Below are 26775 nucleotides of genomic sequence, written 5' to 3'. Positions count from 1 at the left end.
GCACCTGTCTACCTGGTGCTTTTGAACTTGAACTGATGTGATGTTTGTGAATTAAAGGTACACATACATGTAAATAACACTTTGGCAGGGATGCAAAGCTCAGGCTGAGGTTGCTGGGGAGGGAAGTGGGGAGGTGGGGATATGTCTGCCATGAGCTAGGGAGGTGGCACTTTACTCTCCCTGACCCCCACTCCACACACCCACCCCCCAAGCACTTAGCCTCATCTCAACATCCCAGCCTCAACCTCCCATCTTCCTTCCCCAGGTGGGCCTTGAACCAGGATGGCTGAGCCCCGCCAGGAGTTCAACATGATGGAAGATCATGCTGGGACCTACGGGCTTGGGGACAGGAAAGACCTCCCCTCTCAGGGGGGCTACACCCTGCTGCAGGACCACGAGGGCGACGGGGACCACGGCCTGAAAGGTTAGTGCACCCCCTGCACGGCAGGCCCGGGCCTTGGGAGTCACAGCCGGTCCGCTTGCTTTGGAAAAGGCTGGCAGGAAGGGCTTGCAGCCAGTTTTTTAAAGAAGTTTTAAACACTTTATTGGGTTAGATTGTCAACAGAGAGAAGCCTCATCATTTGAATGAGCCAAGATAACCCAAAGGTGACGCTCTTTGAAAATGCACCGTTCCAAAGGAGAGTTTGCCACCTGAGTGGATGCCGCGTGATGACTGCAGGGCCAGTCAGTCTGATCAGGACAGGGTGCTCTCTGAGTCTCTAGCCACACCTGTTGACCTCATTAGCATGCAAAATATGTGGCCCTACACATTATCTTCATCTCTCCCTCAGGGGCCTGTCTGGGCCCTGTTCAGCATGTTGGTTAGCGCTGGGATTCATACTATACCTACATTAATAAACTGCATCGACTTCTACATATTCTAAAATACATCTTTTGGGCCAATTGGCTTGGCCTCCTCCTGTCCCATTCCAAAGGCATACATTTCATTTCACTGTCTGGCCACCAAATTCAGGAAGCACGCAGCCTCTCTTCTGCTCCACATGCCGGCCTGATTCCCGCCAGGAGCACCGAGCTGGCCTCAGTGTGAGAAGGACCCTGCCCCTGCCCTCCAGACCCACTCCTAAGGAGACAAAATGGCAAGCAGTCTACTTCCTCTTTTAGTACTAAAAATAATTTAAAAAACAGTTTGCAGCCTGGGGTGTGGGATAGTGAGTAGAAGCAGTGCAGCTCCTAGGTGGGAAACGACCTTCTCTGGGCGCATCTATCCAGGAGGGCTCCCTGGAGGAGGCAGGTCACCAGGAAGTGCCCTGGATGCAGGAACAACAGTCCCTGTCTTGGGAAGATTTCAGGACTCACTGGGGGCCTTGTTTCAAAGGCTGGCCTCTCTGTATGTGTTTAAGCAGAGAACACATTGGAGTCACAGGAGCTTGGAAATTAGACAAGCGGGCTCCAAGTTGGAGGAAGAGGAGGCAGAGTGGGCCTGCTGTCCCTGGGCTCAGAGGCTGCCCAGCCAGAAAGAGTGATGGGAGGGGAGGGGTTCGAGTGGGGGGGAAATGGGGTCCCAATGGGCCTAGAACTCCCTGCCTGGTGTCATGGTAACAAGAAATGTGCAATCTGACCTCCCTGCAGGCCACAGCCTGGCTCCAGCCCTAGTTGCTAAGTTTCAGCTCTTGGCGCTTCCTCGTCTGAGGACCTGAGCCCACACATGCCCTCCAGCCCCCGCCCTGCACACCCCTCATCACTCTCTGCCAAGTCCCCGTGGAACTTCAGTTATTAAACTCTCATGGATGGAATCCAATTAGAATCACAACATACTGAATTTTGCCCCGGATGAATTCTGCCAATGAAAAATGATGCTCTATAAAGGGTTGCCTGGTTTAAAAATTAAGTTAAAAGTATAGATTATGTTGCAACAAATGTACCATAATAATGAAGGATGTTAATAATGGGGAAACTGGGTTTGGGGTACACTCTCTGTCCCACCTTTGCAATTTTACTGTAAATCTAAAACTGTTCTCAAATAAAAAGCTCATTTTTTTAAGTCCAGGAAAAAAAAGCAGTTTTCACCAGTCATATTGTTTAAAGGGAAAACTAAATTCAATTTGTACAGTAAGAACCAGCTGAGTTATTTTGTGTCTCAGAGTTGCCTAAAGTATATTCGCTAAAACTACTCCATTCTTTCACATAAAACATGATCAAAAGTTCTAGGCCAAAACAGACATATTATAATATATATACAGCTGACCCTTGAACAACTTGGGAGTTTGGGAGGCCAACCCCCCAAGTCATCGAAAATACATATAACTTTAGACCCCCCCCCAAAAAAAGAAAACTTAACTACTGACAGCCTACTGTTTGACCATAAGCCTTACTGATAACAGTCGATTAACACCTATTTTATGTTCTATGTTACATGCTGTATTCTTCCAATAAAAGGAAGCTGGAGAAAATAAAATGTTATTGCGAAGTAATAAGGAAGAGAACATACATTTACAGTATTTACTGAAACAAATCCGCATGTAAGTGGACCCACACAGTTCAAATCGTGTCGCCCAAGGGTCAGCTTACATGCAAGTTTGAAGCGGCTAACCTTTTTGTCCCTGCTGTGAAAGGAAAGCATTCGAAGATAGTTTGCTTACCCGAAGAATATACTTGTCAAGGAAGCAAGTAATACCTAAAAGATTTCCATAGTTCTCATCAGGCTTGTTCTTGCTGATAGGGATTTAGAATGAGTTGTGTTTATATGGGGAGCAAGGGGTGTCACTTGGCAAAAGGTGCCACTTGACCTGCGACACTTTAGATAAGTGACAGAGACTATCTTGGATCATGACAGGAAACCACATGTAAAATACTAGGCAAAGAGTGTCTACGCAGGTGCTAAACGTTGGGAAAGGGCTAGATGCAGCCAAAGAGAGCTGCAAAGGGTGCAAGTTAACGGATCAAATAAGACACCCTACTGAATGAAAAGGTGTTTCATGGGTTAACTGGTTATACCTTCTAGATAAGATACTCGGAAGAAGCCCTTCCTTCCTACCTCCAAGAAATTTAACAAGGATAACGCAGATGATACGGGTTGCAGGCTGAGGACAGATTGGGGGCAGGGCTGTTTGGGGACAAGTTGCTAGAGACCCGGTCACGCCCATATATGCCAGTGCCCTGCCAGTCAAGGCTGGTTCGTAATAACAAGACTCCGCGGACAGTCTGCATGATGTTTGCAGGTTTTTGCAAGCTCCAGGACCAGGGAACTACATCTGCTGGCGGCTTGTTTAGAATTAGCGCTTCTTTGACTGGATGGGCGCAGCCAGGGCTGGTGTCCCGGGACGGCGTTTTAGCAAAGGCTCCGGGGTATCCGACCCCACAGTGCACTAGGACTCCACTTGCCTTTTTTCATCGAGGGGTTCTGTTACGTGCACAGAACCAGGCCCCTGTCATGAAACCCACCCCACGGCTGCCCCCGCCCTGGGTGGAGTGGCTCTCCCAGAGGGCGCCAGAGCTTCCTGGCTTCAGGTTCTGAAAGGACAGTTTTCTTCTAAGTAACTAAGGCTGGCAGTTCAGGTGTCACTCAAGGCTGGTGAGGCCGTACTTAGAGATCCTTCCATGAGAGGAGCTGAGCGAAGTCCAGACACCAGTTGTTCAGTTAGAAGTGGGCACTGGGTCTGCCCTGAGCTACTTCCTTTCCAAAGGAAGGAGTTGGAGCGCTGTTTTCCAGGTGTTTTCTGCTTGCCCTTCATTAATGGCAGTGATCTCCCATGATTCTCTCCGGCAAGGAAAGATGAGGCCCCAGGTCCATGGGGCATAGCTTTTTGGTATCTGCTGCCATTTGTCAGGAGAGCCCTGCCTCAGCTGGAACCACAAGCTGATTAAAAGGCGCTGTCTCCTCTCGCCAAGACCACCTACTCCTCACCTGTGTCTATGCCTGATCACCCTGGTGTGGGGCACCGTTGTGTTGGGTGGGGGGGGGGGTTGGACCTCTTTGTGGTTTTATCATGCGGCCACGGTCCATCCCTCTGGCTTCCATACTGAGTGACTTTTGGCTCCAAAACAAACTGCTCCTGAGTTCCTCCTGAGGTCCAAAGGGGGCGGGGGTGGGAGAGGCGGCCATTCTGAGGGACTCACTGTGTATGTTCCAGAACCTCCCCTTCGGACCCCCACCGGTGACAGATCTGAAACCGCTGATGCTAAGAGCACTCCGACCGCCAAAGGTGGGGCCTCCTTCCTCTCATTGCTCCATTCAGCCAGCCCCTCCCATGCACCAGCCTGCGTGTCGCCGTGCTTTGCGCCCATGTGTGCCACCCTTCCTGGCTGCATCGCTGCTGCCTCTCCCTCTGGCTGAGAGATGTGCTCGCTCAGTGCTTTGCAGGATGGCTCAGGCTTGGCTCAGGAATGCTGGCGGAGCCAAGCCCTGCTTTGATGCCTTGCTCGCTAGTGCCAGCTATGGGCACCTTCATCGTGTGGGTGCTTTAAAGCAGCCACACTTGCCAAGACTGGGGTCTGTGGCAATGCAGGGCCCAGGCACAACTCCTCAAAGCCCCTGCTTCATATCAATTGACCTCCCCAAACTTCTTCGAAAGCCCCGCCCAGCTCCCTCTTCCATGAGCCACCAGGCCCCAGAGCAGCCGTGTGGCTGAGGAGAGGAGCAGGTCAGTGCCTGGCTCCAAGCTCACACGTTGGGACTGGTCTTGGCTTAGAGTCCTTCCGCTTTTGAGCAATGGGCTTGGCTGGGCCTCGGGACATTGGCCACCATGTTAGTTCCAGCCCATCTTCCGACCTGTTCGCTCTAGACATCTGCTGTCTAGGTTATTATAAAGCTCCTCGTGTATTTCCTGAGGTGCTCCTTGGTCCTGATTTTGACCACCTTCTCTTGCTTCCCATCTATGTCAGTCAAGACTGAACTTGATTGCAGGTCAAGGAAAACCCAAGGAACTGTGGCAAATATATGGAGAGGTTTATTTGTTTCACGTAATAAGATATCCAGACGTGGGCAGTCCCCAGTCTCATCCGTGTTCTGCGGTCTTTATCTTCTGCCGTCCTGTACGGTTCCACTGCCTCGTGGTTACAGTATGGCTGCTGCACTTCCAGGCATCACCTCTGCCTTCAAAACAGAAAGAAAGTAGCAAAGCAAAGTGGCCAAAGAGCCCTGACATCCAAAGTGTTCTCTTTTCATCGGGAAAGCAGAGTTGTTCTGCAGCTCCATCTGGCCAGCTTCTGCTTGTGTCTCATTGTCAGAACTGAGTCTCATGGCCCAGCCCTGGCTGGAAGGGACACTGGGCCACCACGTACTTTGCTTTACAGCCTCTTCAGTAGGAGAAATCAAGCAACAAGGGAATTGAGAATGGCTTTTGAGTAACCAGTCCGTGGTATCTGCACCTCCATCTCTTCATCCTCCCCAAGGAGGCTCCAGGGTCTGTTCTCAGCACTGCTCTGGGCCCCGCCCGTTGCTGTACCTGTGTGTCCCAGGAGGAGAACCTGGCCCCAGCATCCGCCTTGGATGAATTCAGAAAGTGACTGTCAAGTGCCTGCCAACTGCTTGGTCTCAGGGTGCATCTGTGGAGGACAGAGTGGGCCTGGCCCTCCCCCCCACCCCCAGGTTCTCAGCCTGGTGACGAGAATACCAGGCCAAATGCTCTTTGCTCTCCTTAGAGCCAGGGATGCAAGGCTTACCCTGCTGACCTTGTTAGGATAGTTGCACAAGTTGCCTACCTCCCTGAGAAGGTCCTGAGACGCTGATGCCAGAACCCCGGCCAGCCTTCCACATCATGGTTTTCAGTGTCCCGTCAACCGTGTTCTGGAAGAATCTTCCAACCACGTCTCGCTGCACGGTGGACCCTGTGCATGTGTGGGTCCCAAGAGCTCAGCTCCCACCCGACAGGGAAGGGGCCGTGCTGGGCCAGGCTTCTCCGCCTGCTCCCGAGACCATAATGAAAGTGGACTCCAGTTGTCTAAACTGACCAGGCCCTTGGACAGCTTCCAGCACTGATAACTCCTTCTGTTCACCCAGAACCGCCTGGGAGTGTGCCAGGGCATTGCTCAGGGACCAATGCCGGTTCAGAAGCCTTCACCTTAATGAGAGACCGACAGCCACTCCTGGTGGGGGGTCTTCACCTCCGGACTCTGCTCTGAAGGTGGCCCCGCCCCAGTCCTGTGGTCAAGCACCTGACCCTGGACAGCACGGGCCTGTTCCTCACTACCCAGGGGACTCTGTGCTTCTTAACCAGGGGTCATGGCCTCAGGGACAGGGCCGGCTGGAGGAAACCTTGGAGGCTACCTGGAGATGATACTCCCATTTTGCAGATGAGGAAACTGAGGCCCAACGAGGACAAAGGACTCACAGCAACGCCATAGCCCCCATCCTAACCCCAGAGTTCCTGCCCTGCCTTAGTCCCAGTTCTTCTCCTTCACCACCTTAAGGATCAGGCATCTGTGAACAGTCATCTGATTTTCAACATTTCTTCTTCACCTCTCCCTGGGACCGCCCCGCGGTCTCTTGCACTGCGTGCTTACACAGGGCTCTCCCTGGCTTTCCTGGCAGAGGGCCTGGGCGTCTCATGGGCCGGTGCCACTCAAGCAGAATATTAATGTGCTTCCTGGGAGATGTCAGACAGGGTGGCTCTGGGCCTGCTTTGTGGTGTGGCTTTTTTGCATGCGGCTGAGTTCCCTTCTGCCTCCCCTCCCTGCCCTGCTGCCGCACACGAAGCAAGGTGAGGGGCTTGGCACGGCTCACCCTGGGCCCCCCAAAGGTGATTTTCAGTGGTTTCCAGACGTGACAGCGCCCCTAGTGGATGAGGGAGCCCCGGGCAAGCAAGCTGCCGCTCAGCCCCACCCGGAGATCCCAGAAGGAACCACAGGTGAGGGTGACCCCAGGGCTGGGTTCCCGGCAGGAAAGGGTGTGCGTGAGGGTGTGCGTGGGGTTGTGCTTATCTCAGAGTGAGGTGGGAATGTGGGCGGACACCGGCTCCTGGGACAACTGGGTTGTTCTCAGCTTGACGCCTGGATGTCCTGTTGCTTCCATGGCTGTGTGCCAGCCTCCCCGGGAGAGGACCTTGTGCATTCCTTCTAGCTTCCCCTTCCTGTCCCGGTCAGTGCATCGGCTCCCTCCGCAGGCGGCAGACCCTGCCTTCACCTGAGGTCAGTCCACCCTCCTGCAGACTCTGCCCAGCGACAGGCTCACCCTCAGGGAGCGGTTTGCCACCAGCAGCACCGAGTGTGCAGCCAGGTCCAGATGGCAGACCCACACCTTTGGAGGACAAGCCCTGAGGAGTTCAGGATATAACCCAGCATCCAGTCCTGCGACTCTCCTTTCACACGTGTCTGCACGGAACAAGGCATGACGCCGCCGTCCTGTCCACGGTGATGGGGAAGAGCTCAGACATCTAGGCACCGACCGGAAATAGCCCTGGACTCGGGGCCCCCAGAGTCACCCGAGGGCTGCCCGGGCCCTGAGGAAGCGGCCAGCACAGCCCAGAGCTCCTGCTGCCATTTCCTTCGCGTCCCCTCCCCTGGGCTGACGTGAAGGCCCACCGTCCGCTTGGTGGTGGGCGTGTGCGCGACAAGAAACGCAGAAGAGTTCCGGGCAGGATTTCACTCGCAATGGAGAGTGGGGACATGTCCCCGGCAGGAGTGTCTTTCCCTCCTAAAGACGGTGCTCACAGCAGCCACGTGGGAAGCCACAGCTTCTCAGGGCCCCACGTGCTGGGAACCCCGTGCAGGGCCAAGCAGGGCCACCCTTCCAAGCAGTTTCGGCTTTTGGAGCTGGTCCTCTGAGATGGTGGAGGGGAATGTTCTCGAAGCCCGGCAGGCCTCAGCCTTGACGTGAAGATGGCTTGGAAGCCGAGAAAGGACTCGTGGGATGAGATCATGAGTCACCTGGTGTTTGTCCCTTCCTCTTACCCAATGGGGGCCCTTCCCTGCCCGGATGAACACTGTAGCCCACTTCCCATCATTCCTAGGTAATCAAAACGATTCTAGTCTCATTAATCACAAAGCACAGTCTGCAAACGCTCATCAGAAGGTCCACTCCATGTAAAGGTCAGAGCTCATTCAAGGTTGCAGCCCTCCCCTCTGGGCTGGGGAGGGGAGAGGATGGGAGGCAGGAAGTCTTCCTGGCTGGCACTGCTGAGAGCCGCTGCCTGCATCCTCTCTGCACTGTTTAAAGCTCTGTGTGGGGACCTTTATTAATTCTTCCAGTTTCCCCTCCTCCCCCTCGGCCCCCGAAGGCTCCTCCCTGGCACTGGATTCAGACAGACATTTCCTCTCCGCTGCTCCTTGGGGCTGACGATCTACCTGCAGCCTCACCTCTGCAGAGGTCACTCGCTCCAGCTGGGGACCTGCTGGACATAGTCTAAAGCAGTGGTCGGCAAACTCATTAGTCAACAGAGCCAAATATCAACAGTACAACGATTGAAATTGCTTTTGAGAGCCAAAAACCGACTTCTGCGCATGGGCCACGAAGTTTCAATCGCACTGTACGTGCGTGCCCGCACGTGGTATTTTGTGGAAGAGCCACACTCAAGGGGCCAAAGAGCCACATGTGGCTCGCGAGCCGCAGTTTGCCGACCACTGGTCTAAAGCGTCCCCACACGGACGCTGCCCTGAACTCATAGGAGCTCTAAGAGAGACACACGGACTTTCTTTGCCCAAACTGTGGTTTGCGGACTGACAGCAGCGCCTCCACCATATTCCTTGTCCACTCCCCCTCCCCTGCCCCAAAAGCAGGGCTGGCTTCTCCCCTCGTCTACTTTCCAAGGTAGGGGGGTTCTGACAGCATTCGCCATGTCGCTAACCATAGAGGACACTCACCAAGGGTCTCCAAGGGGTGCCTTGAACCCCTTTCACTGGGACTGAGGTGGGGGGGTGTCTACACGGCCAACCCCCCCCCCCAATCTGTTCTTTCTAAAGAAACCTCCTCAAAGATACCCTCCCCTCCATCCTCTCGCCTCCTCAGTGAGGTGGGAGATGTTAGAGTCTCAGCTGTTTGACTTGGACAATATGCACCTTCGCTTGGCACCTCAACTGGCAGGTTCCATTTGCTGTATCTTGGTGTCCCCCTGAACACTTCTCGTTTGAGGTCCTATTGGGGTTGCAGTGTGGCCGCCCCTGCAGGAGTCACTGCCGTGCTGGGGTGGGAGCCCCTGCCTCTTGGGGCTTCAAGGATACAGAGAGGCCGTCTAGTGATGTGGCGGCCCAGCCAGGGTCCCACGCCCTCCCTCCCTCTGACTTCTCAGAGCCTCCCTCGCTGGCGTTGGGGGTTGTCAGAGTTCTCGGCACCCTCCAATTTCAAACTGGGCCCAGGGCCAGGGTATCACAACTCCGCATCGGCCTGTGAAAGCTGCCGACTTCCCGGGGCCACGACGGTGACATCATCCTGGCATGCCTCTCGGGTGCTCTGCCTCGCGGATCCGTGCCATTCAGCGGGACTTGCCATCACCGAGTTCTCCTTCCATAACCTCGACAGAAACTCAGAGCGAATCTATGTTTGGAGCTGCGCCTCCTGGACAGTATTGTCAAATGACATGGAGTTGTCACCATTAGACCTCACGGGCAGCACAGTGTCCGCTTGGGGCCCAGAGGGCGGTTGTCCTATGAGCTGGTAGATGGGGCGTTTCCCGAGCTCCCCGCCGGCCCCCCTCACCACAGCTGCCCTGAGACCGCCAGGGGGCCGGTGTGTACAAGGCCACCCCGGGCCTATCCGGGACCAGGGAGTCTCTCCCTTCCCTCCTCTGTGCTCTCCGTGGTGGGCTGTGTGGCCAGGGATGGTAACCTGTCATTTCTGTCTTAGGAGTAGAGGCTGAGTCATTGCAGGTGTGGGAGAGAAGACTGGTGGCCCAGCCAACAGCATACAGGCGTTTCTCCAGGCGGGGGGCGGGGGGGGGGGGCGCTCTCTGTCACTGGGCTCCTGAGGCCAGCGCGTGGGAATGGATGGCTGGCTGGCCATATAGGCTCTTTCTTCTGGACAGTTATACTCGCTGTCCTGTAGCACTATCCTGATTTATTGTGATGCTGAAATTGGCACTGCATTAGAGCTTATTGATTTCAGCTCCATTGAGATGTGCAGAAACCTTTGCTCGATCTTCTGTTTGGTCTGTGCTGTGTTTGGTCTGAGCTGTGACTGGCACTGCTGGCCTCCCTCGAACCAGGAAGTGCCTATTCTGGGCATGCAGTTAAAGGGTTTCCCGTGGTTGGGAGAAAAGAAACCATACAGCTCTGGGGCACCTGCTATATGCCAGGCGCTTTGCTAAACACGTTCACACAAAGTCTTGTGTTAACCCTCACCGCTCTCCGTTAAGAGCAGAACCAGTATCATCACCTTGGGATTCTAGGTAAGGAAATGGAGACGCAGAGGTTACGTCAATAATGGCACCTGGGGGTGAATCCCAGCCTGACTTCACAGCCCATGCCTAGTCCTTCCCTCCACCTCTGCCCCGAGCTGGGGCTGGGACTCAACACCCGGACACGGGTCCCATGGCCGTGCCCGACAGCAAATTGCTCCTCTGACCTCACCCATCCTGTGTGTCTTTGTCCAGTGGGGCCCTCAGAACCCCTGGCTCACTGTGGGGAAGGTCTTTCCGACTGGACTGTGGTCACCTGTACAGTGTGAGGGGTTTGTGTAATCAACATCCCCGGCAACAACATTTTCAGAGGGTCAGAGGGTCAGAGGGACAGCCCCTCGGTACTGGTAAAGGTGCCATTTTTTTAATGTTTTCAGAAAACTACCGGAAGGTGCAGAGAGCTTTGTTTTTAGCACACAGTAACTGTCTGTGCTTTTATCTCCTTCGTTTGCCGACACATAAACCAGCTGAAGAAGCAGGCGTTGGAGACACCCCCAACCTGGAAGACCAAGCGGCTGGACATGTGACTCAAGGTCAGTGGCCGGAATTGCCTGCCAAGCCTTGGGGGTTGGGAGGAGGGAGGTGGCACGTCTCGGATGGACTCGACCCTGAAAAGAGAATTTGGACCTGGGCCCTTCATCGCAGGTCCAGCAGATTTTTAGGAGGTGGTACTTATTCAAGTGGGCCTGTGCGGATCTAGGAAGAGCTCTAACATGTTTTTCCCAGCACTGTTTCGGAGTCATCCCTGATGTGCTTAGTGTTCTGAAAAAAAGCTGGCCTTGTCCCACTTGGGGAATAGAGAATGAATATCCAACAGAAACGCAAATATGTGTGACGGGCGGTTCTCCCTGCAGGCTGTGCCCTCTGGTCTGTCCCAGGAGCAAGGCCTCAACCATATCCCCAACGGGCCATTTCTTTTTCGTTTTCTTCTGTGCAAACGTCAAACCCTATTATGATTTTCTTCTCAGGGACCAAAACTGCCGTGTTCAAGAAATACAACTTTCTGTAATCATTTAGCATACATCCTTTAAGAACTTAATTTCTTTTTAAGTCCTAGAGATTCTTTTTCTTAGGAAATGGAGACCTCTGATACAACCTGGGCTGGGTTTGTTGGCTATCATTTGCTGCCTAAATGAACTTCAGAGTCTACTGTGTAATGTGGAAGCTTCTAGATTGCAAAATAGCTAGGAACTAGGGGCTCTGTTTTTTTCTCCAGAAAGTGATATGGGATTTATCCAAGGGTTAGCACCACCACTAAGGCCACCTGGCTTTAGGAAGTGTCTGAGCCTAACACCAATGCTAGATGGGGCCTCGGAGGTCACCAGGTCCAAGGTGAGAAAACAGGCCCGCAGCGGGGAGGTGCTCCCCCAGACCCCCGGCCCCCGCGTGGGTGGCAGGTAGACCGACCAGGAGAGCTTTCATTCCAAGCAGACCAAAGCTACGGGGGTGAGTGAGGCACCTGTGGGCTCGCGACGTGGTTTAAATGTCCTTTTCTTATTGCACAAATACGCGTGCTCTCTCCGAAACAATCAGTGAGCCCTTGCTAACCTTTTGCCATCGCTGCCTCTTCAAACCCAGAGGAGTTGAGAGTTCCCGGTCAGTGGAGGGAGGTGCCCGAGAGGCCCCTGGCCGATGGGCTTGGCGCTCGGGTTCAGCCTGGACACAGCAGAGAAGTTTCTGGGGTCTCCGTGCTGCCTCGGGGAGAGAAACAGCCAGAAGTCCAAGTCTTTCGCCGTCCTCAGCATCAACCCATCTGCCCACCGCCTCTTCCAACAGGAGGCCTTCAGGAGCCCCTCCCGGAGTGGGGACCAAAACCAGGGGCCTGGGCGGAGGAGGCCCCGGCGTTCCTGGAGCCCAGCTCCCCTGGGCATCTGCAGACAGAGGTGGTCCAGGAAGGCGTCCTCAGAGAGCCGAGGCGTCATGGAGATGCGGCCACGGGCCCGAGGACCCCGGGTCTGACCCGCCAGCACATGCCCAACGTGCCTGAGGCTCCCATCCTGCCTGAGGGCCCCAGAGAATCCGCTCACCAGCCCCTGGGGACAGAACCCGAGGACACAGTGGGACGTTGCCGTGGCCTGGGGCTGCTGGGGCACCAGCCTTTGGGAGGCCTGAGCCAGGAGGGGCCGCCTCTGAAGGGGCATCAGGGCAAAGAGAGGCTGGGGGGTGAGGAGGTCGATGAAGACCGCGACATCGACGAGTCCTCGCCCCAGGACTCCCCTCCCTCCCAGGTCTCCCCTCCCTCCCAGGTCTCCACTCCCTCCCAGGTCTCCCCTCCCTCCCAGGTCTCCCCAGGTCTGCAGAGCTCCCCAACCCGAGGCGGGCCAGCCCCCCAGACAGTTTCCAGAGAAGCCACTGGCACCCCCGGTTTTCCAGCTGAGGGTGCCATCCCCCTCCGTGTCGATTTCCTCCCCAAAGTTTGCACAGAGCCCCAGGCCTCAGAGCCTGAGGGGCCCAGCGCGGGGCCCACGGAAGGGCATGACGGGCCCCCCGAGTTCACGTTCCACGTGGAAATCAAAGCCAATGTGCAGAAGGAACAGGGAGGCTCCCAGGTGGATGTGGAAGGGGCTGCCCCTCCGGGGGCCCCTGGAGAGGATACAGAGCCCCCAAGCCCCTCTGAGGGCGGCGACACAAAAAAGACTGACCTTCGGGAACCACCTGAAAAGCAGCCTGCGGCCGGGCTGCCCGGGAAGCCCGCCAGCCGGGTCCCTCAACTCAAAGGTCTGTGTCAAGAGCTCCTTAGCTGCTGCCCGGGACCCCGTGTGCCACCCAGGCTGCGGGCACTGCCACTGAGCTTCTGGCCCCGTGACTCCTGCCGCTTCCAGGTCCCCACGCACAGCCACTAAGCGGGCCGCCTGGGTCCCGCTGCTCACCCTCTCCGGCCTCCCCCTGCCCTCAGGCCCTGGACGCACGTGCCCCTCTCACGCTTGCCCGCCGTTCTGCATGTCACCAACCCCCCCACCCGGCGCTTCCTGCCCTGTTCAGTCCCCCAGCCACTTGGTTTATCCACACAGTCCATCAGCCACAGGAGGTTGGTGGGCCGCACTCCAGAGAGGATAACAGCTGCTCCTACTTTTGAGGGCCTATTATGTGCCTTAAATGTATGGTCCGGAACCCTCCCGACCCTCCCAAGTGGGTGTAATTGGCCCCACTTGGCAGATGAGAAAACTGAGGCTCAGAGAGGTCAAGTAACTCACTGAAGGTTACCGAGTCCCAAGTGGCCGAGCCAGGTTCAGAATCCAGATAGGTCTGCTCGGAAAGGAAGTTCTTCCTTGTACACCACAGTGACTTCCAGAAGGTTCTGAAGTGAAACCTCCTAGCCCAGAGACGCAGAGGGCACGAGCTGTCTCCTGCTGCTCTTGTCAGTGGACAATGACATGCGGCAGGTGACACACACAAGCACTTGGAGTGGCCAACAGCCCACGCTGAGCCTCTGACCCAGCAACCCACCCCCACTCATCCTGCAGGAGGGACAATGAGCAGGAACAAAATTTTCCTGTTCAAAGCAGCCCCCCTTCTTGAGCCCTAGGAAGCAAGACCACAGTAGCCCTTTGGGGGTGGAGAGATGGAAGGGGCAGTTCCCAAGTGTCCTGTCTCTGTGTCCTGTCAGGGAGGGGACAGTTGACAACCCAAGGCGGCTTCCTGGCCACGTCAGGTGCATCCATACATTTAGGGCCCTGAGCATTTTAGAGTTATTTTCAGGGTTCAGGCATTGATGCTACTTAAGCTGTAATGGCAAACATCTGTTAAATTTTTATTAGGTCCTACATGTCAAGAAAACTTGGAAGTGTCGTGGCTGTATTTAAAATGTAAAACAGAGGCTGGTGCCACTTTGGAGCTCAGCCCATCTGGTATGCAGATGGCCTAATACATTTATAATCCCTTAAAATTTAAAACAGAAAAAGAAGACCCCATGTCCATTTTAAAATACCCTACGTTCCAAAATAGTAGGAGGCAAATACGTGTGGCTTGACACATTACAGTGCCGCTTCCTGGAAACGGTGTTTTATAGAATCCTGGTCCACTGGATGCTCACTGGTCCAGGTCCAGGTCCATGGTCCAGTAAGCTTAGACTAAACCAAGTTAAATAGGGTTTGCTGGTGCAGGACTTGTCCGCGTCTTTAATAATCTAATGCACATGTTGACCCTCTGAGAAGGACCCAGAGTATGAATTCCCCCAAGTTATTTGATCTCATCTGCTTACATCTCCTGGAAGAGGGCCTGTTCAGTAGTCCCCCCAATTTGGGAAATGCTGATTTAGCAGATGCTTTGGTTGTGACATGCATGATGGTTGACTTGGGCAAAGGCTGTGCACCAGGTCCTGGACCCTGGCTAAGAGTCTCAGGGTGGTCTCAGGAACCTGCATTTTAATAACCTCTGCTGGAGGTTCAGCACAGTAAAGTCTGAAAACCTCTGGGCTGGATCCTCAATGCTGGTCACTAAAAATCCAGTCTCCAGTAGCCATTGAGCAGCTCCAAGGGGCCCCATTGTCCTCGGGGCAAGTGGACTACAATATTGAAATCAAAGACAAATCTATAATCCATCTTCAACAATGAATGTCAATAGGAGAAGGTCAGGCAGAGGTGACCCCGGTAGACCAGTAGACTAGAAAGCCACACCCCTTGGTGAAAACAAACACAAAAGTGGTCAATGGTTTAGTCCTAACATCCAGAGGTCATCTGTAGGATGTTTGATGGTAACCAGTCATTACCTAATTTGTGGAAATGCAAGGATTAACCTCTTGGGAGGGCCACCAGGTGGTGAGAAGACCCTCCAGGGCTGGGTCAGGGGCGGGTTGGGCTCATTGGAGAACAGCTGGGGCTGGTGCCCAAAGCCCCCGTTAGTGAGGGGCTGGCTCTGGGAAGACAACTCATTCACCCTGACCCTTGGGTGACAGCATGAGCAGGGGTCCTGCAGGCCCAGAGCCTGGCTGAGCTGCCCCATCTGTGGCCCTGGGACTTTCAGGTGCCCCTCCTTGGAGAGGAGTTGGCCCCAGCTGCGGGGGGGACTGGCCTAGGCAGAGGCAGGAAGGGAGCCCGTGAGAGGCAGGGCCTGCCTTCCCTGTGCCAACGTGTGCCCGGAAGTTGCCTCTGCGTCCCCTCTGCATGTCCCCACCCTCGGCCAGCCTGCTGCCCTCGTCAGGGTGCTCCAAGCCATGACCCCAGCGTGCTGTGTTGATACTAACAGCGAGAGACCTCACAGGTTCCCGGGGAACGAAAACCAGTGGTTCCCACTGAGCCCACCCGAACAAAGCACGCGGCACGACCCTGAGGAATCCGCCTACGGCCCGCGCTCTGTCCAGGAGCCGTGCAAACGGGTGTAACGTTCATTCTCGTTTTATATCTCTTCAGCTCGCATGGTCAGCAAAGGCAAAGACGGGGCTGGAACCGATGACAAGAAAACCAAGGTAAGCTGCCGAAACCACGGATCTGTCTGCCGCCGTCGAGGCTACCAAGAAGCCGTGCTTTATATCTGAATTATTTTTTATGTACAATGTGTCTGTACACGTGCCACTGAGGTACAACTGCCGTTCCCAGTGCTGGTGTTCATGCCAACGTAAAACTCCAGCGCTTACCCATGTTGCTGCTTGTGCCAGGGCGGGGCAGTCGGCAGGCCCAGGAGCTCGTGCTCCTAGGTGCCGTCCCATTAGCCTAGTTTAAAGGAGGTGTTCACGGTACATGAAGGTACGTTGGACTTTTCTGAATTTTGCACATCTCACACTTCTCGCTGCAGGTCTGGGCTCAAAAAAATATGTATACACACACACACGCACACGCACACGCACACGCACACACACACACACACACACACACACACACAGGCTTAGGATATATAGAAAAATACCATTTCCTTAGGGGGTTGAGGGAGTGTTGAGCAAGGACGTGATCCCCAACCTAAGGCGGAGGGTTCTGGGAAAGCCCTAGGAGAGCGGGCTTACAAAGGAGGGTTGGCGAGGTGGGGGTGGGAAAGGCATTCTAAGGGCAGCAACAGCACAGCAAGGACTGGGAAGAGAGGCCTCGTGCATTCCAAGAACGCTAAGCAGCTTGGCTTGGTGGCTGCAGAGCTGGAGGGGGGGTGGGGGGCGCGGCTGGCAGAGGAGGGACGCCTGGCACACACCTTGAATGCTAAGTGGACAAGTGTGGCGGCCATGGTGCAGGAGATGCTGACTTCACATCTTGCCAAGGCGGTGATTTGATCATGTGCTGTAGTCAGTCTTCAGAAACGAACCCCAGGATCAGTAAGCGAAGCAGCCTGCCCCCGCACCCCCCCCCCCACCAGCACTGCACCCAGGACTTCCCATCAGCTGGAGTTACTCCCCTCAGTGGCTTTGCGCTCCTGTAACTGCACAGGAGTTTTTCCAGGAGAATCCCACTGTGGCCCTAGAAGACCTGTTTTTCTTAAAGGTGCCTACAATTCCCATTATCAATTCCGCCTGAAAGGTCTGGGCCTTCATCAGCCCCGGAGCCCTGATGCAGCCCCCAAGTGCAAAATGGTAGGGTGTTGAGGGCCACTCCCCAAAGCACTGTCCTGTAAGAAGTCAGGATTCCCCATCCCAAGACCCTGTGAGTCAGCTGAGGGTCCTGCAGAGACTTGGGGGATGGGGCTTTGCCCTCGGTGCTTGAAGCAGTAGCCATAGCTGCTTGCCAACCATGATGCACATTTAGGGGAACCCCAGCCTCATGCATGCATTCATTCATTCATGCATTCACTCGCACACATGGTGCAACGTCCCTGCCCTCGAGTTGCTCATAGTGAGGGGTCAGGTCTCGGTAGGGAGTGCTGCCTTTGCATCTGAGAAAGGAGGCGTTGCCAGTACCCACCTCCAGCTTTTCTTCCTTTTCACCAGCCCCAGGACCTCAGCTCGCACCCCTCCCCTCACACTCCTCCTCCATCCCTGGCCGTCCTCCTCGCTGAGGCTGGCCACAGAGAGGGCCTCGGTCACCTCCGTGGGGAATGCAAGGGCGATGAGGAACCAACCCGAGAAACCAGATAAAGTCTCTAGTCAGGACCTGCCCTGTCGTCACTCAGCCCTACCTCTCAACTGGTCCTCTAGGATTTATTCCTGAAAGTGTAGCCCCTCCTCTCCCAGGGCCACACACCCTGGTCAAAGTCCCCCCGCAGCATTAGGACAAACCACAGGTGCCAGCCACACATCCATCAAGTGCAGCTGCCTCTGAGGTCATTCGGCTCTCCGACACCCGTCCCATTGGCCGCCCGCCCCACCCGGGCTTTTCCTTAAGTGGACCGTGTTCCAGAGGAAACATTGGCCAGATTAGGATTCACCAGATTGTGTTCAGTTCTATTCCAGATTTTATTCAGAGAGTGAGTGAGTGTGTGTGTGTGCGTGAGCTAAGTGGTGTCGGGCAGAACCTTTGAGACTGAGAACAGGCACAGCCCTGATTGTAGCGGTACCACCTGTCAGGGAGGGGGAGGGCACTGGGGTGAGCAGGCCAGCCTGGCTCCGCACCTGGAATTGGGCAGATGGTGGGGCATGTCAGACGCTTGACACACTGCAGAAGTTTTATTGAGGAGCATCCTAGAATCATCTACTTTGGTGATCTCCACCAACTTTTTGGACATGAAACACCTATAAATCAAAAAAGTCTCCAAAGTGGGGAGTGGAGGGGGGAACGGGCACCAGAAAATCCAATGGGATCGAGACAGAACGTTCTAGAACTTCTCTCCATTTTTCGTCTTCTCTTTTGAAAGTTCTGTCACATGTGCATTCTATAATGCACTGCATATATTGGCGTCATGGCATAGCGTTGACCGAGTCCGTGCGGGCGCACGTCCCCGCCTGTTCTGGCCGATGACGGCTGCCAAGGGTACATGATCCAAACAGGTGGAGATCCCTGCCGTAGACCATGCCCAGCCTTGTTTATTTTCGTTGCTGTCCTTTTTCTGTTTGTTTCCCTCCCCCATGTGCTGACTTTCATTTTGATTTTATTTATGTTTATGTTTAAGACATCCACACCTTCCTCTGCTAAAACCCTGAACAGTAGGCCCTGCCTTAGCCCCAAAGGCCCCCCTCCTGGTAGCTCAGACCCTTTGATCAAACCCTCCAGCCCTGCCGTGTGCCCAGAGCCATCCTCCTCTCCTAAACACGTCTCTTCCGTCACGCCCCGAACTGGCGGTTCTGGAGCAAAGGAGATGAAAGCCAAGGTAAGGAAAAACGCCTCCGCCAAGAACCAGGCTGCTCCCGTGTGGTTTTCCAATGTGTGTGTCTTTTAGCCGGAAAGACCTTTCTTCAGATAAGCTCTGACCTAGACGCGCCGCACAGAACAGTTGAAATGGGGATGGGGCCTCGGCGCCATCCTTCTACGCTCCCCCAGTGCCTCCTAGCAGCAGCCCCCAGGCACCTGCGGGGACCCTGCAGTGAAGTCGCCGCCCTAGTGGGGCGCCCCTGTCCACTCCCGGCTTTGGGAACTGGCGTGCTTCCAGATTGCCCTCTCGGGTTGGATACCAGCCTCGCTGGCCAGCACCACCTGACCCGCTAGTTGACTCCCTCCTGAGCCATCTTTAGGTCCTTGGTGAATGCCAGTGTCTTTTCCGAGTTATGTGTCAGGGTCATGGACTGGGTAACCAAGCCCGGGCTCTGCCAGCTGGCTGTGCCGGTGCCCTGCTCCGCCTCGGGCCGGTTTGCTAACTGACGCTGTGTTCACCCACCACGGGCTCTTAGCGCCCCTAAGGAGTCGCTGAAACCCAGGGTCGCTTGTGAGAGAAAAGAGTATGACTTAGCTCCGGAGCGCTCTCGGTCACGTTCAACAAACAGGGTGCTCACGGGCCTCTGGTGAAACCAGCCACCACCAGTCAGATCCCTGAGGAGAGGCAGAGGACGGTGTCCACACGGGAACGGTCTGATGTCCTGCCTGTTGCGTGGCCCTGGTGGAGAGGGAACCGGAGCGTCTCTCTCAGCGCCACTGCCTTTCATGGCACACATGAGCACAGCCCACGCCGAGAGCTCACAGGAACGCTCCTCCGGGAAGAAACAGTGTTCGGAGCGCCTGGCGTTTGGGTGGGGCTGTGGGTCTGTGTGCCCAGCAAACCCTGTGATCGTAGGAGACATTCGTCGCATCGTGTAGGCAAAGGGTCACCCCACTCGTAGGCTCATTTTGAATCAAAGTGGTTTTAAGTGGCATCGACTCCAAGTCACAATGACCTTTCCCAATCGTAAAAACCACTACCATGCTTCGGTTTACAGGGGGCAGATACTAAAACTGGAACCAAGATTGCCACACCCCGGGGAGCGGCCCCTCCAGGCCAGAAAGGCCCGGCCAATGCCACCAGGATCCCAGCGAAAACCACGCCGTCCCCAAAGACCCCGCCCGGCACGGGTAAGAACCTTCCCTGGAGCCCAACCCTCGTCTCCGAAGGCCCTGACAGTTCATGGCCCCTGGTGGCGCCTCGATGCCTTCTGTGCACTAAGCACTGGAATGTGCGTTTTCTTTTCCACCTTCTTGACAATTCTCTTAGTTAGATGTTGCATCCCCGCTTTTGATCCATGAAGGTGTCGAGCTCAGAGTTTGCACAGCTACGTCTACCAGCTCATTGGAAGCAGGAGGAGAATGAGACCACGTGGCTAACAAGTGGCAGGAAGGGGGCTTCTCTGAGCTTCTCTTGACACCGCCCTCCCCCCCCCCAGTCCAGGGCTTCTGGGAGGTGTTTTGACGGCCACCCGGACATGTCACTGTGCGTGACCTCACACAGGGCGCGGCCTCTGCCCAGCCTCACTTGCTGGGGTGTTGGGGACCCTCTGACAGAAGCCGAGGGTCTTCGCTGATCCGTGGCAGGCTGTCTGTCCTACGCTCCTGTGAGAAACCCGGTCGGTTCAGTAGCAGGAAAGGCTTCAGTAGAGCGATGTTGCTTCCGGTGGTGCTTTCAGAGTAGCAGCCCTCTTTGGGGATTGGGGAGAGCCAAGCTTGCCCCCCCTCCCCCCACTGCCCGGGAAACAGGTCGCAGGCAACTGGGTTTCGATTCTGCACAAGTCGGGGGCCTCTGGCCTGCGTTGGCTCCGGGAAGGTGCTCCGGGGCCTGTGGATCTCGTAGGCTGCGCGTGAGCCTGGCCTGGTCCAGTGATGCCTCTGCTGCCACTGGCCGGGGAGGCAGCTCAGAGCCTTCGCCGGCTGCAGGCTTTTGTGTGGCGCCTAGCCCGCGTTTGCCCTAGGGTGATGCCTACAAGGACGCCGCGCATTAAGGCGCGCTGGTTTGGTTTTCCGTGTAATGTTTTTCTCATGTATGTATTCACACGCTATGGGGTGAGGAATTGTGACTGGACTCTGCATATGACTTGGATCCTGCTCTTGGTCACTTCACACGATGCAGTCGGCTCACGCGACGGGAGCCGCAACTGGAAGCACGAACGTGCATCTCTCCTTGGCTCTCACCTGCTCTCGGTGGCCGCCTGCGGGTGGACAGAACACCCCGTGGGCCCTTGACCTTGTTTCCTGACAGACAGACCCCTGCTCCCTGGACGCCTTCCCTGCCTCCTGCCTCAGCCCCCGGTCCAGCTGTGCGCCCACGGGCTGGAGAAGAGTTCCTCAGGCCCCGTTTCCGCTGATTGTAATGAGGCTTTCTGTGGGTTTTTCTTTTTAAGCTGCCAAGCAAGTGCCGAGAAAGCCACCCCCCGCGGGGCCAAAACCTGAGCAAGGTAACGCCTGCTCCACCAGGGTCACCCCTTTGTGCGTGGCTGTTTGTCGGCTTCGGTGTTTAGAGCTGGAGGACCTGCTTCTGAAACCGTGGTTTCACACGCTGAGCCTGAACGGGAACCGCCAGGCTTCCTGCGCCTCAGCTGGTGTGTGGTCTGATGAGCCGTGTGTGTCTAACCCTGCGTGCTCTCGTTTCCTGCCGCGGAGGGCTGGGGGGCAGGGAGCGCGCGAGCTGCCTGCGGCTGCTGGAGGTGTGCACAGTCCCTAACCAAGGTTTGCGTGTGACATTCCCTCTGGCGTTTATTACACGTGGTCTGCACAGCCTGTGAGGCCGGCCTGTCTCTGCTCTGGACACTTTTACCTGTCACCCCCTCCAGTCTTCAAAACACAGCCCTGGGGGCTGTGCCCACACCCCCCCCCCCCCCCCGCCTTTTCAGATGTGGACACAGGCTCAGGGGTCACTCCGCAATTAGGTGGCACAGAAAGGGTCTGAAGCCACCGCCTAGTCTGGCCTTGTGCCTGGAGGCAGGAGGGCAGGGCAGGGCAGAGTGGGTGGGTGGGTGGGGGTGGGGATGAGCCTAGAGGCAGAGACGGGGGCGGGGGGGGGGGGGGGCGGGTTTAGGTGGAAAAGGAGAAAAGGCTTCATTTGTCCTGTTGCCACAGAACGTGATGACTTTAGGGTTAACAACAGACGTTCACACTCTAAGGACCTGTCTACTCTTCCCTGGACAAGCCGCCTCAGAGCTGAGGGAAGCTAAGCCTCGGCCCCCGGGGCATAGCATGCGGGCCAGTGGCTCTCAGACCCGTCTGCTAAGAAGCACAGGGGAGCCTGGGAGGAACAGCTTGCAGGCCCCACCCCTAGAGATCCTGTCACGCCAGGTGTGGGCAGGGCCCGGGAATCTGCATCTTACAGCTCCCACTCCCCGTCACAGGTCTAGAGACCCTGACGCAGGGTCCCTGGGCCATACCAGGAGAACCACTGAGCCACGTGGTGATGGAACAGCAAACGACTGGAGGGCGTGGGGTGCGGGGTGCAAGTCAGGGAGCCCCGGGCAGCGGCCCCCTCGGGGAGGACGGTCCCAGCAGCCATCCCGGAGGGTGTGACAGGCGCACTGGCATTTGCCCTGCATCGTGGGGAAGGGCGGGAACGGCAGGGCAGGGCCCGGGCATGGGCATGGCTTGTTTGGAGAGCTAGGGACAGGTGGGCATGAAGCAGGCATAGTGTCAGGAGTCGGGGAGGCTGGGGAGGGTCTGGTGGGAGAGGGGCCCTGAACTTGCTGAGCAGCTTAAAGTCACCCTGTGGGGAAAGGGTCTCAAGGGTCCAGACGAGGTGGCCCTGGGTCCTGCCCTGGTTCAGGGCAAAGGCCACCTGGGATCACACTGGAGTTTCTGAAGCCTGTGCACCCACATCGCCGCCCGGCTCCTCACTGCGGGCTTGACCCCTGTGCTGGGTTTTGAGGCGAGGCCCCTGAGCTCAGACAGGGGCACGGGGCTTGTCAGAGACCACACAGCTGGCTGGATCCCACCTCTCGACCCCAGGGCCCTGGGGCAGAAGCGGCTCCCTCTCTGGGAAGGGTACTGTCTCTTGCCCTCAGCCACAAGGTCAGGAAGGAAAGAGTCCGGTGAGCTCGAGGGCAGCCTCCTGAGCGCCCGGCCTTTCCCACCTGCCTGATCCAGCCCTGAGCCCGGAAATGGACCCCCGGACAGGCAGCCCGGGCCTTGGCCAAGTGGCGCCCACTCCGAGTTCTGGCCTCACTCCCTCCTCCTTTCCAGGTGAATCTGGGAAATCTGGGGATCGCAGTGGCTACAGCAGCCCCGGCTCCCCGGGCACCCCTGGCAGCCGCTCCCGCACTCCATCCTTGCCAACCCCGCCCACCCGGGAGCCCAAGAAGGTGGCTGTGGTCCGCACGCCACCCAAGTCGCCGTCTTCAGCCAAGAGCCGCCTGCAGACTGCCCCCGTGCCCATGCCCGACCTGAAGAACGTCAGGTCCAAGATCGGCTCCACCGAAAACCTGAAGCACCAGCCAGGAGGCGGGAAGGTAAGGGCGTGCGGAGGCCACTGTGCCTGTGCGGCCCCCACACCTGGGGCAGAGGCGGGCGCGTGACTGCCTCCCCCCTCACATAGCACCCCAGGAAAGACAGTGGGTTGTGGTTCTTTATTGGGGTCACCATGAAGCCATGAGGGCCCTGTGTGGGGGAGAGAAAGTGCCGGTTCTTTTCCTCCCCATGTTAGCCCCTGCTCATCAGAGGACAGTTGACCTCTGAGGTCCTGGGGTCCTCGTAGTGGGGGTGCCCAGAGGTCTGCCTCGTGTAGCAGTGACACAGCTGGTCGATAGGTGCGTGTCCGGCGTTTGTCGGACGTTTGCTTAGTTTAGGCTTCTCTCTGCCTTCAGTTCTGGGGAAGTCTGGGTTCCATGTTAAACCGATTCTTCCAGGGGCAGGTGGGCGCTCATGAAATGTTGGGGTCCCCTAAAGGTGGGGGCCGTGAGCATCTGAGGGCCTGAGGTGGAGGGAGAAGGGGCTGGCCTGCCCCCCGAGTTTCCTGGGCCCGACACGGGCAATGCCACGCTGGGAAACCTGTCTCCTCCCAGCCGAGGCCAGAAGCCCGAGACCGAGGTGTGGAAGGGCTGCAGAGGCCTCCTCCTCGACTGGAGACGGCTGCCCTCGCCTCGCGTGCTCCCGCTCCTCCCGCGGGTGTCTCTGGGCCCACCTCCCCTCCCATAAGCACACCAGGCATGCAGATGAGGGCTCCCCCTAAGGAGCTGCTTTAACAGAACCACGCTGTACAGGCCCGGTTTCCACATACAGCCGCGTTCGGAGGCCCTGGGAGTTAGGACTTGAGCAAGTGAATTGTGGGCACACAGATCAGCCCTCCCCACCCGCCACCAGGGGGGACACGGGGAGGGGAGAAGAGGAGGTGTGGGGGGTACCGAGGACCAAGGCTCTGCTCTTGAGGCCACAGGTGTGTGGGGGCTTTGGGCTGGGCCGTTGGGGGGCAATGAGCCTCCTGGTGGGCTGGGAGTCTTTACAGAACCTTCCAGTTGGGACAGCTCAGCTCCCCCACAGCGGGCGGCGCCCTCTGCACCATTGATTTTGTTTATTACTCTTGGCCGGGGACTGGGTGTCCCTGGAAGAAGGCATCTCGGAGGCCCGTGTGGGTGCCTCGCCTGAAACCCGGAAACCCCGCTGGCCCTTCCCGGCCTTGGGCCTGCCCGGCCGGGGCGGGGGTCCAGGGGAGCTGTCTTTGGACCCCAGGGAGGCCCTGGGCCATGTCTACGTCCCGCGATGTCGGCCTGTGCGCCTCTCGGTGAAGATGCCCACTCCTTCCAGAGGGGCCGACACAGCTGGGAGGGGTGCTGGTCTGATGCTGACCCTCCGTGAAGTTTTGGAGCAGAGGGGGCTCCAGGGACTTGGTTTGTAAGGCGGTGGATGTGCCCCACGCGGCGCCCTCCCTCCGTGCCGGGGGTCCCTCCGTGCCTGTTTTCTTAGCAGTGTGGCCGTTTGCCCGTTTTGAAAAATGAGAAGCAACCCTCCCGCCCACCCCCCGCCAGTTAGCACCGTGGGGAAGATTCTGCAGCTGTGAGCAGCGCGCCCAGAGGGGACCGGAGCCCTGAGCGGCTCCCAGCCCGCGGGGCCTTGTCACACACCAGCAAACACCCCGTGTCCTCCTGCCACCCCAGGGTCAGCTGAGGTTGGCTTGGAAGGGCTGGGCACCTTTGGCCCAGTTCTGGCAGCTCTGCTGAGTGACAGGGCTGAGTGAAGGGGGGACTCTCCCAGGCTGCCCTGCCCCTGCCCCCGCCCCGCACTGGCAGGGAGAGGAGCCTGGGAACCAGGGCCAGTGCCTGCGGCTCAGAGTGGAAGGGGAAGGTGCCCCAGGCCACACCTCTCCAGGCTGGGCGCCAACATGCCCTCATCTCCCGAAGGAGAAAGGGGGACTTTTCTTAGGACTTACCAGGGCGGGAGGTGTGGGAAAGCGCAGAGGGAGGAGGACAGCCGTCCCTTAACTTCCATAGAAAACCTAGACAATTGTCTGAACCAAAGACCACCTCAGCCACCACTACAAAGAGCACCACGTCAGTCTCCAGGGGAACGGAAAAGGGAGAGGGAGACGCTTGGGATCCATGGAGAAGGCTTTTAAAGCGAGCCGTGTCCTCCGTCTGGACTGGGCCGGCGGTTCCTGGAGGCGACGCTCAGACCTTCGGGGGGCTGTGGCCTGGAGAGGAGCCCGCTCACGTGTGGGTCCGTGTTGACTCGCTCGGCTGAGGGGTGGCTCCGCGGCGGCTCTGCTCCATGGACGGAGGCCTCCGGGAAGAAGGAAGAGCAGCCGGCCTGGCATCCTGCAGACCGAGAACCTCGGCCTTCCTGCTTTCGTTGTTTGCTGCAAAGATGGTGCACAGCTTGGAATTCTTAACTTTAAAAGGAGTCCAAAACGGAATTCTTAACTTTAAAAGGAAAGTGCGGAAGAACCACTTGGCCCCTCCACAGAACTAGGGAAAGATGGGAGCCGAGGGGAGGCGAGGCCGGCAGCTGCGGGTCGTTGGGACGGGACGCGGTTCTCATTCCCCACTGGCTGCCAAGGAGAATCACCTGGTTGGGGGGAGGGGGGATTCTCTTACAAATCCTGACGCCAGAGCCTTCCCCAGGTTCGTAAGAACCTCAGGGGGCCTCTCCAGGTGTTCCCGATGTGTAGTCCAGGCTAAGACCCAGTGTCCCCAAATATCAGCTCAGGCCCAGCCCGGCCACCCCTTCTGTCTTGCACCTCCCTCCCCAAGAGTCTGTCTGAGCCTTACTCTTTGTGAGAGGAGCAGGGAGAGTTCCGTCACGGAGACAGAGAGCCAGCATTTCAAACATTTTTTAAAAGGCCCTGGCTGGGTAGCTCAGCCCGTTAGTGTCATTCTGATACACCAAGATTGCAGGTTCCATCCCCAGCCAGGCCACATACAAGAATCAACCAACTAATGCATAACTGGAACAACAAATCCATGTTTCTCTCTTGCTCCCTTCCGCTCTCTAAAATCATTTTTTAAACATTTTTTAAATGTAAAACTTTTTTTTTTAAAAGCTACTCACTGCCGGTGAATAATGTGAATTGGCATCCTTACATCCTGGTGATACAGAGCACGTAGGTAGCATCAGAAGCTGGTTCCTCCCTCCCTGTGTTCATTCATCCGACATTTCTGGGGCACCTGACTGTCAGGCCCTGTGCTGAGTTCCTGCCCCTGGGGCCCAGGCCCGGGAGGGAAATACGAAGGGAGCGGAGAGGTTGGCCAGGAATGCAGCGGGGAGCATCCCACACCATCGAGGGTGCCCCACACGGAGAGTCACCCGTGTTATGGAGTGTCACCCACAGTCTCATGTGTTACTAACAATTCAGAGAAGCCAGGGCAGACCCTTGATTGGGACCATCACTGGCCTTGGAAAGGACAGTCCCCGCCCCGCAGAGTGCGGGGCCCCGGGGCTGGAAGAGGGCCGTGGGAAACCGCACGTGGAGATGTTCAGAGCAGAAGCAAAATAAAGTTAGCACTGGGATGGGCAAGGGAGTGGGGGCTTAGGCCGGAGCTTTGTTCGCTCCCACAGAGCCGGGGAGAGTGAACAGCTGCTGGAGGAGGTCTGCCGTGACCCAGCGGGTGTCTGCCCTGGCCGACAGGACTCTGTCCTCCAGCCAGGATGCAGAAGGAAGAGGGAGCCAGAGGGACCCGCGGCAGAGAGCCCAGGCTCAGCTGTCAGTCGTGGGCGTGAGCTTGGGAGGCCGTCAGCGTTGAATGCGAGGGCAGATGGGGCAACACCAACCTCAGCCGCCCCTCTGTGTGGTCAGGGGGGCACAGAAGGAAGCGCAGGGGTCCCAG

The 26775-nt window shown here is 56.9% G+C and overlaps 1 protein-coding gene across 23 annotated transcripts in view; it reads left to right on the top strand.

Annotated features, from left to right (window-relative positions):
- Positions 1–26775, top strand: part of MAPT (microtubule associated protein tau) — a 78746-nt gene that overhangs the window by 36981 nt on the left and 14990 nt on the right. For 3 of the 23 annotated variants that reach the window (XM_080680716.1, XM_080680711.1, XM_080680712.1), the window contains exons 2-6: positions 266–424; positions 10754–10819; positions 15635–15690; positions 19486–19618; positions 22703–22968. In XM_080680716.1, the coding sequence (XP_080536842.1) occupies positions 283–424; positions 10754–10819; positions 15635–15690; positions 19486–19618; positions 22703–22968 (663 nt within the window). In that variant the 5' untranslated portion in view covers positions 266–282. Of the gene's footprint in view, positions 1–265; positions 425–4091; positions 4164–6698; positions 6807–10753; positions 10820–11864; positions 13005–15634; positions 15691–18248; positions 18447–19485; positions 19619–20877; positions 20932–22702; positions 22969–26775 lie in introns of those variants that run through there. The other 20 variants (XM_080680713.1, XM_080680718.1, XM_080680709.1 and 17 more) reach the window with 14 other exon arrangements.

This window comes from Plecotus auritus (genome assembly GCF_963455305.1).
Source record: "Plecotus auritus genome assembly, chromosome: 7".
Lineage (NCBI taxonomy): Eukaryota > Metazoa > Chordata > Mammalia > Chiroptera > Vespertilionidae > Plecotus > Plecotus auritus.
This window is presented reverse-complemented; position numbering and strand designations above follow the sequence as displayed.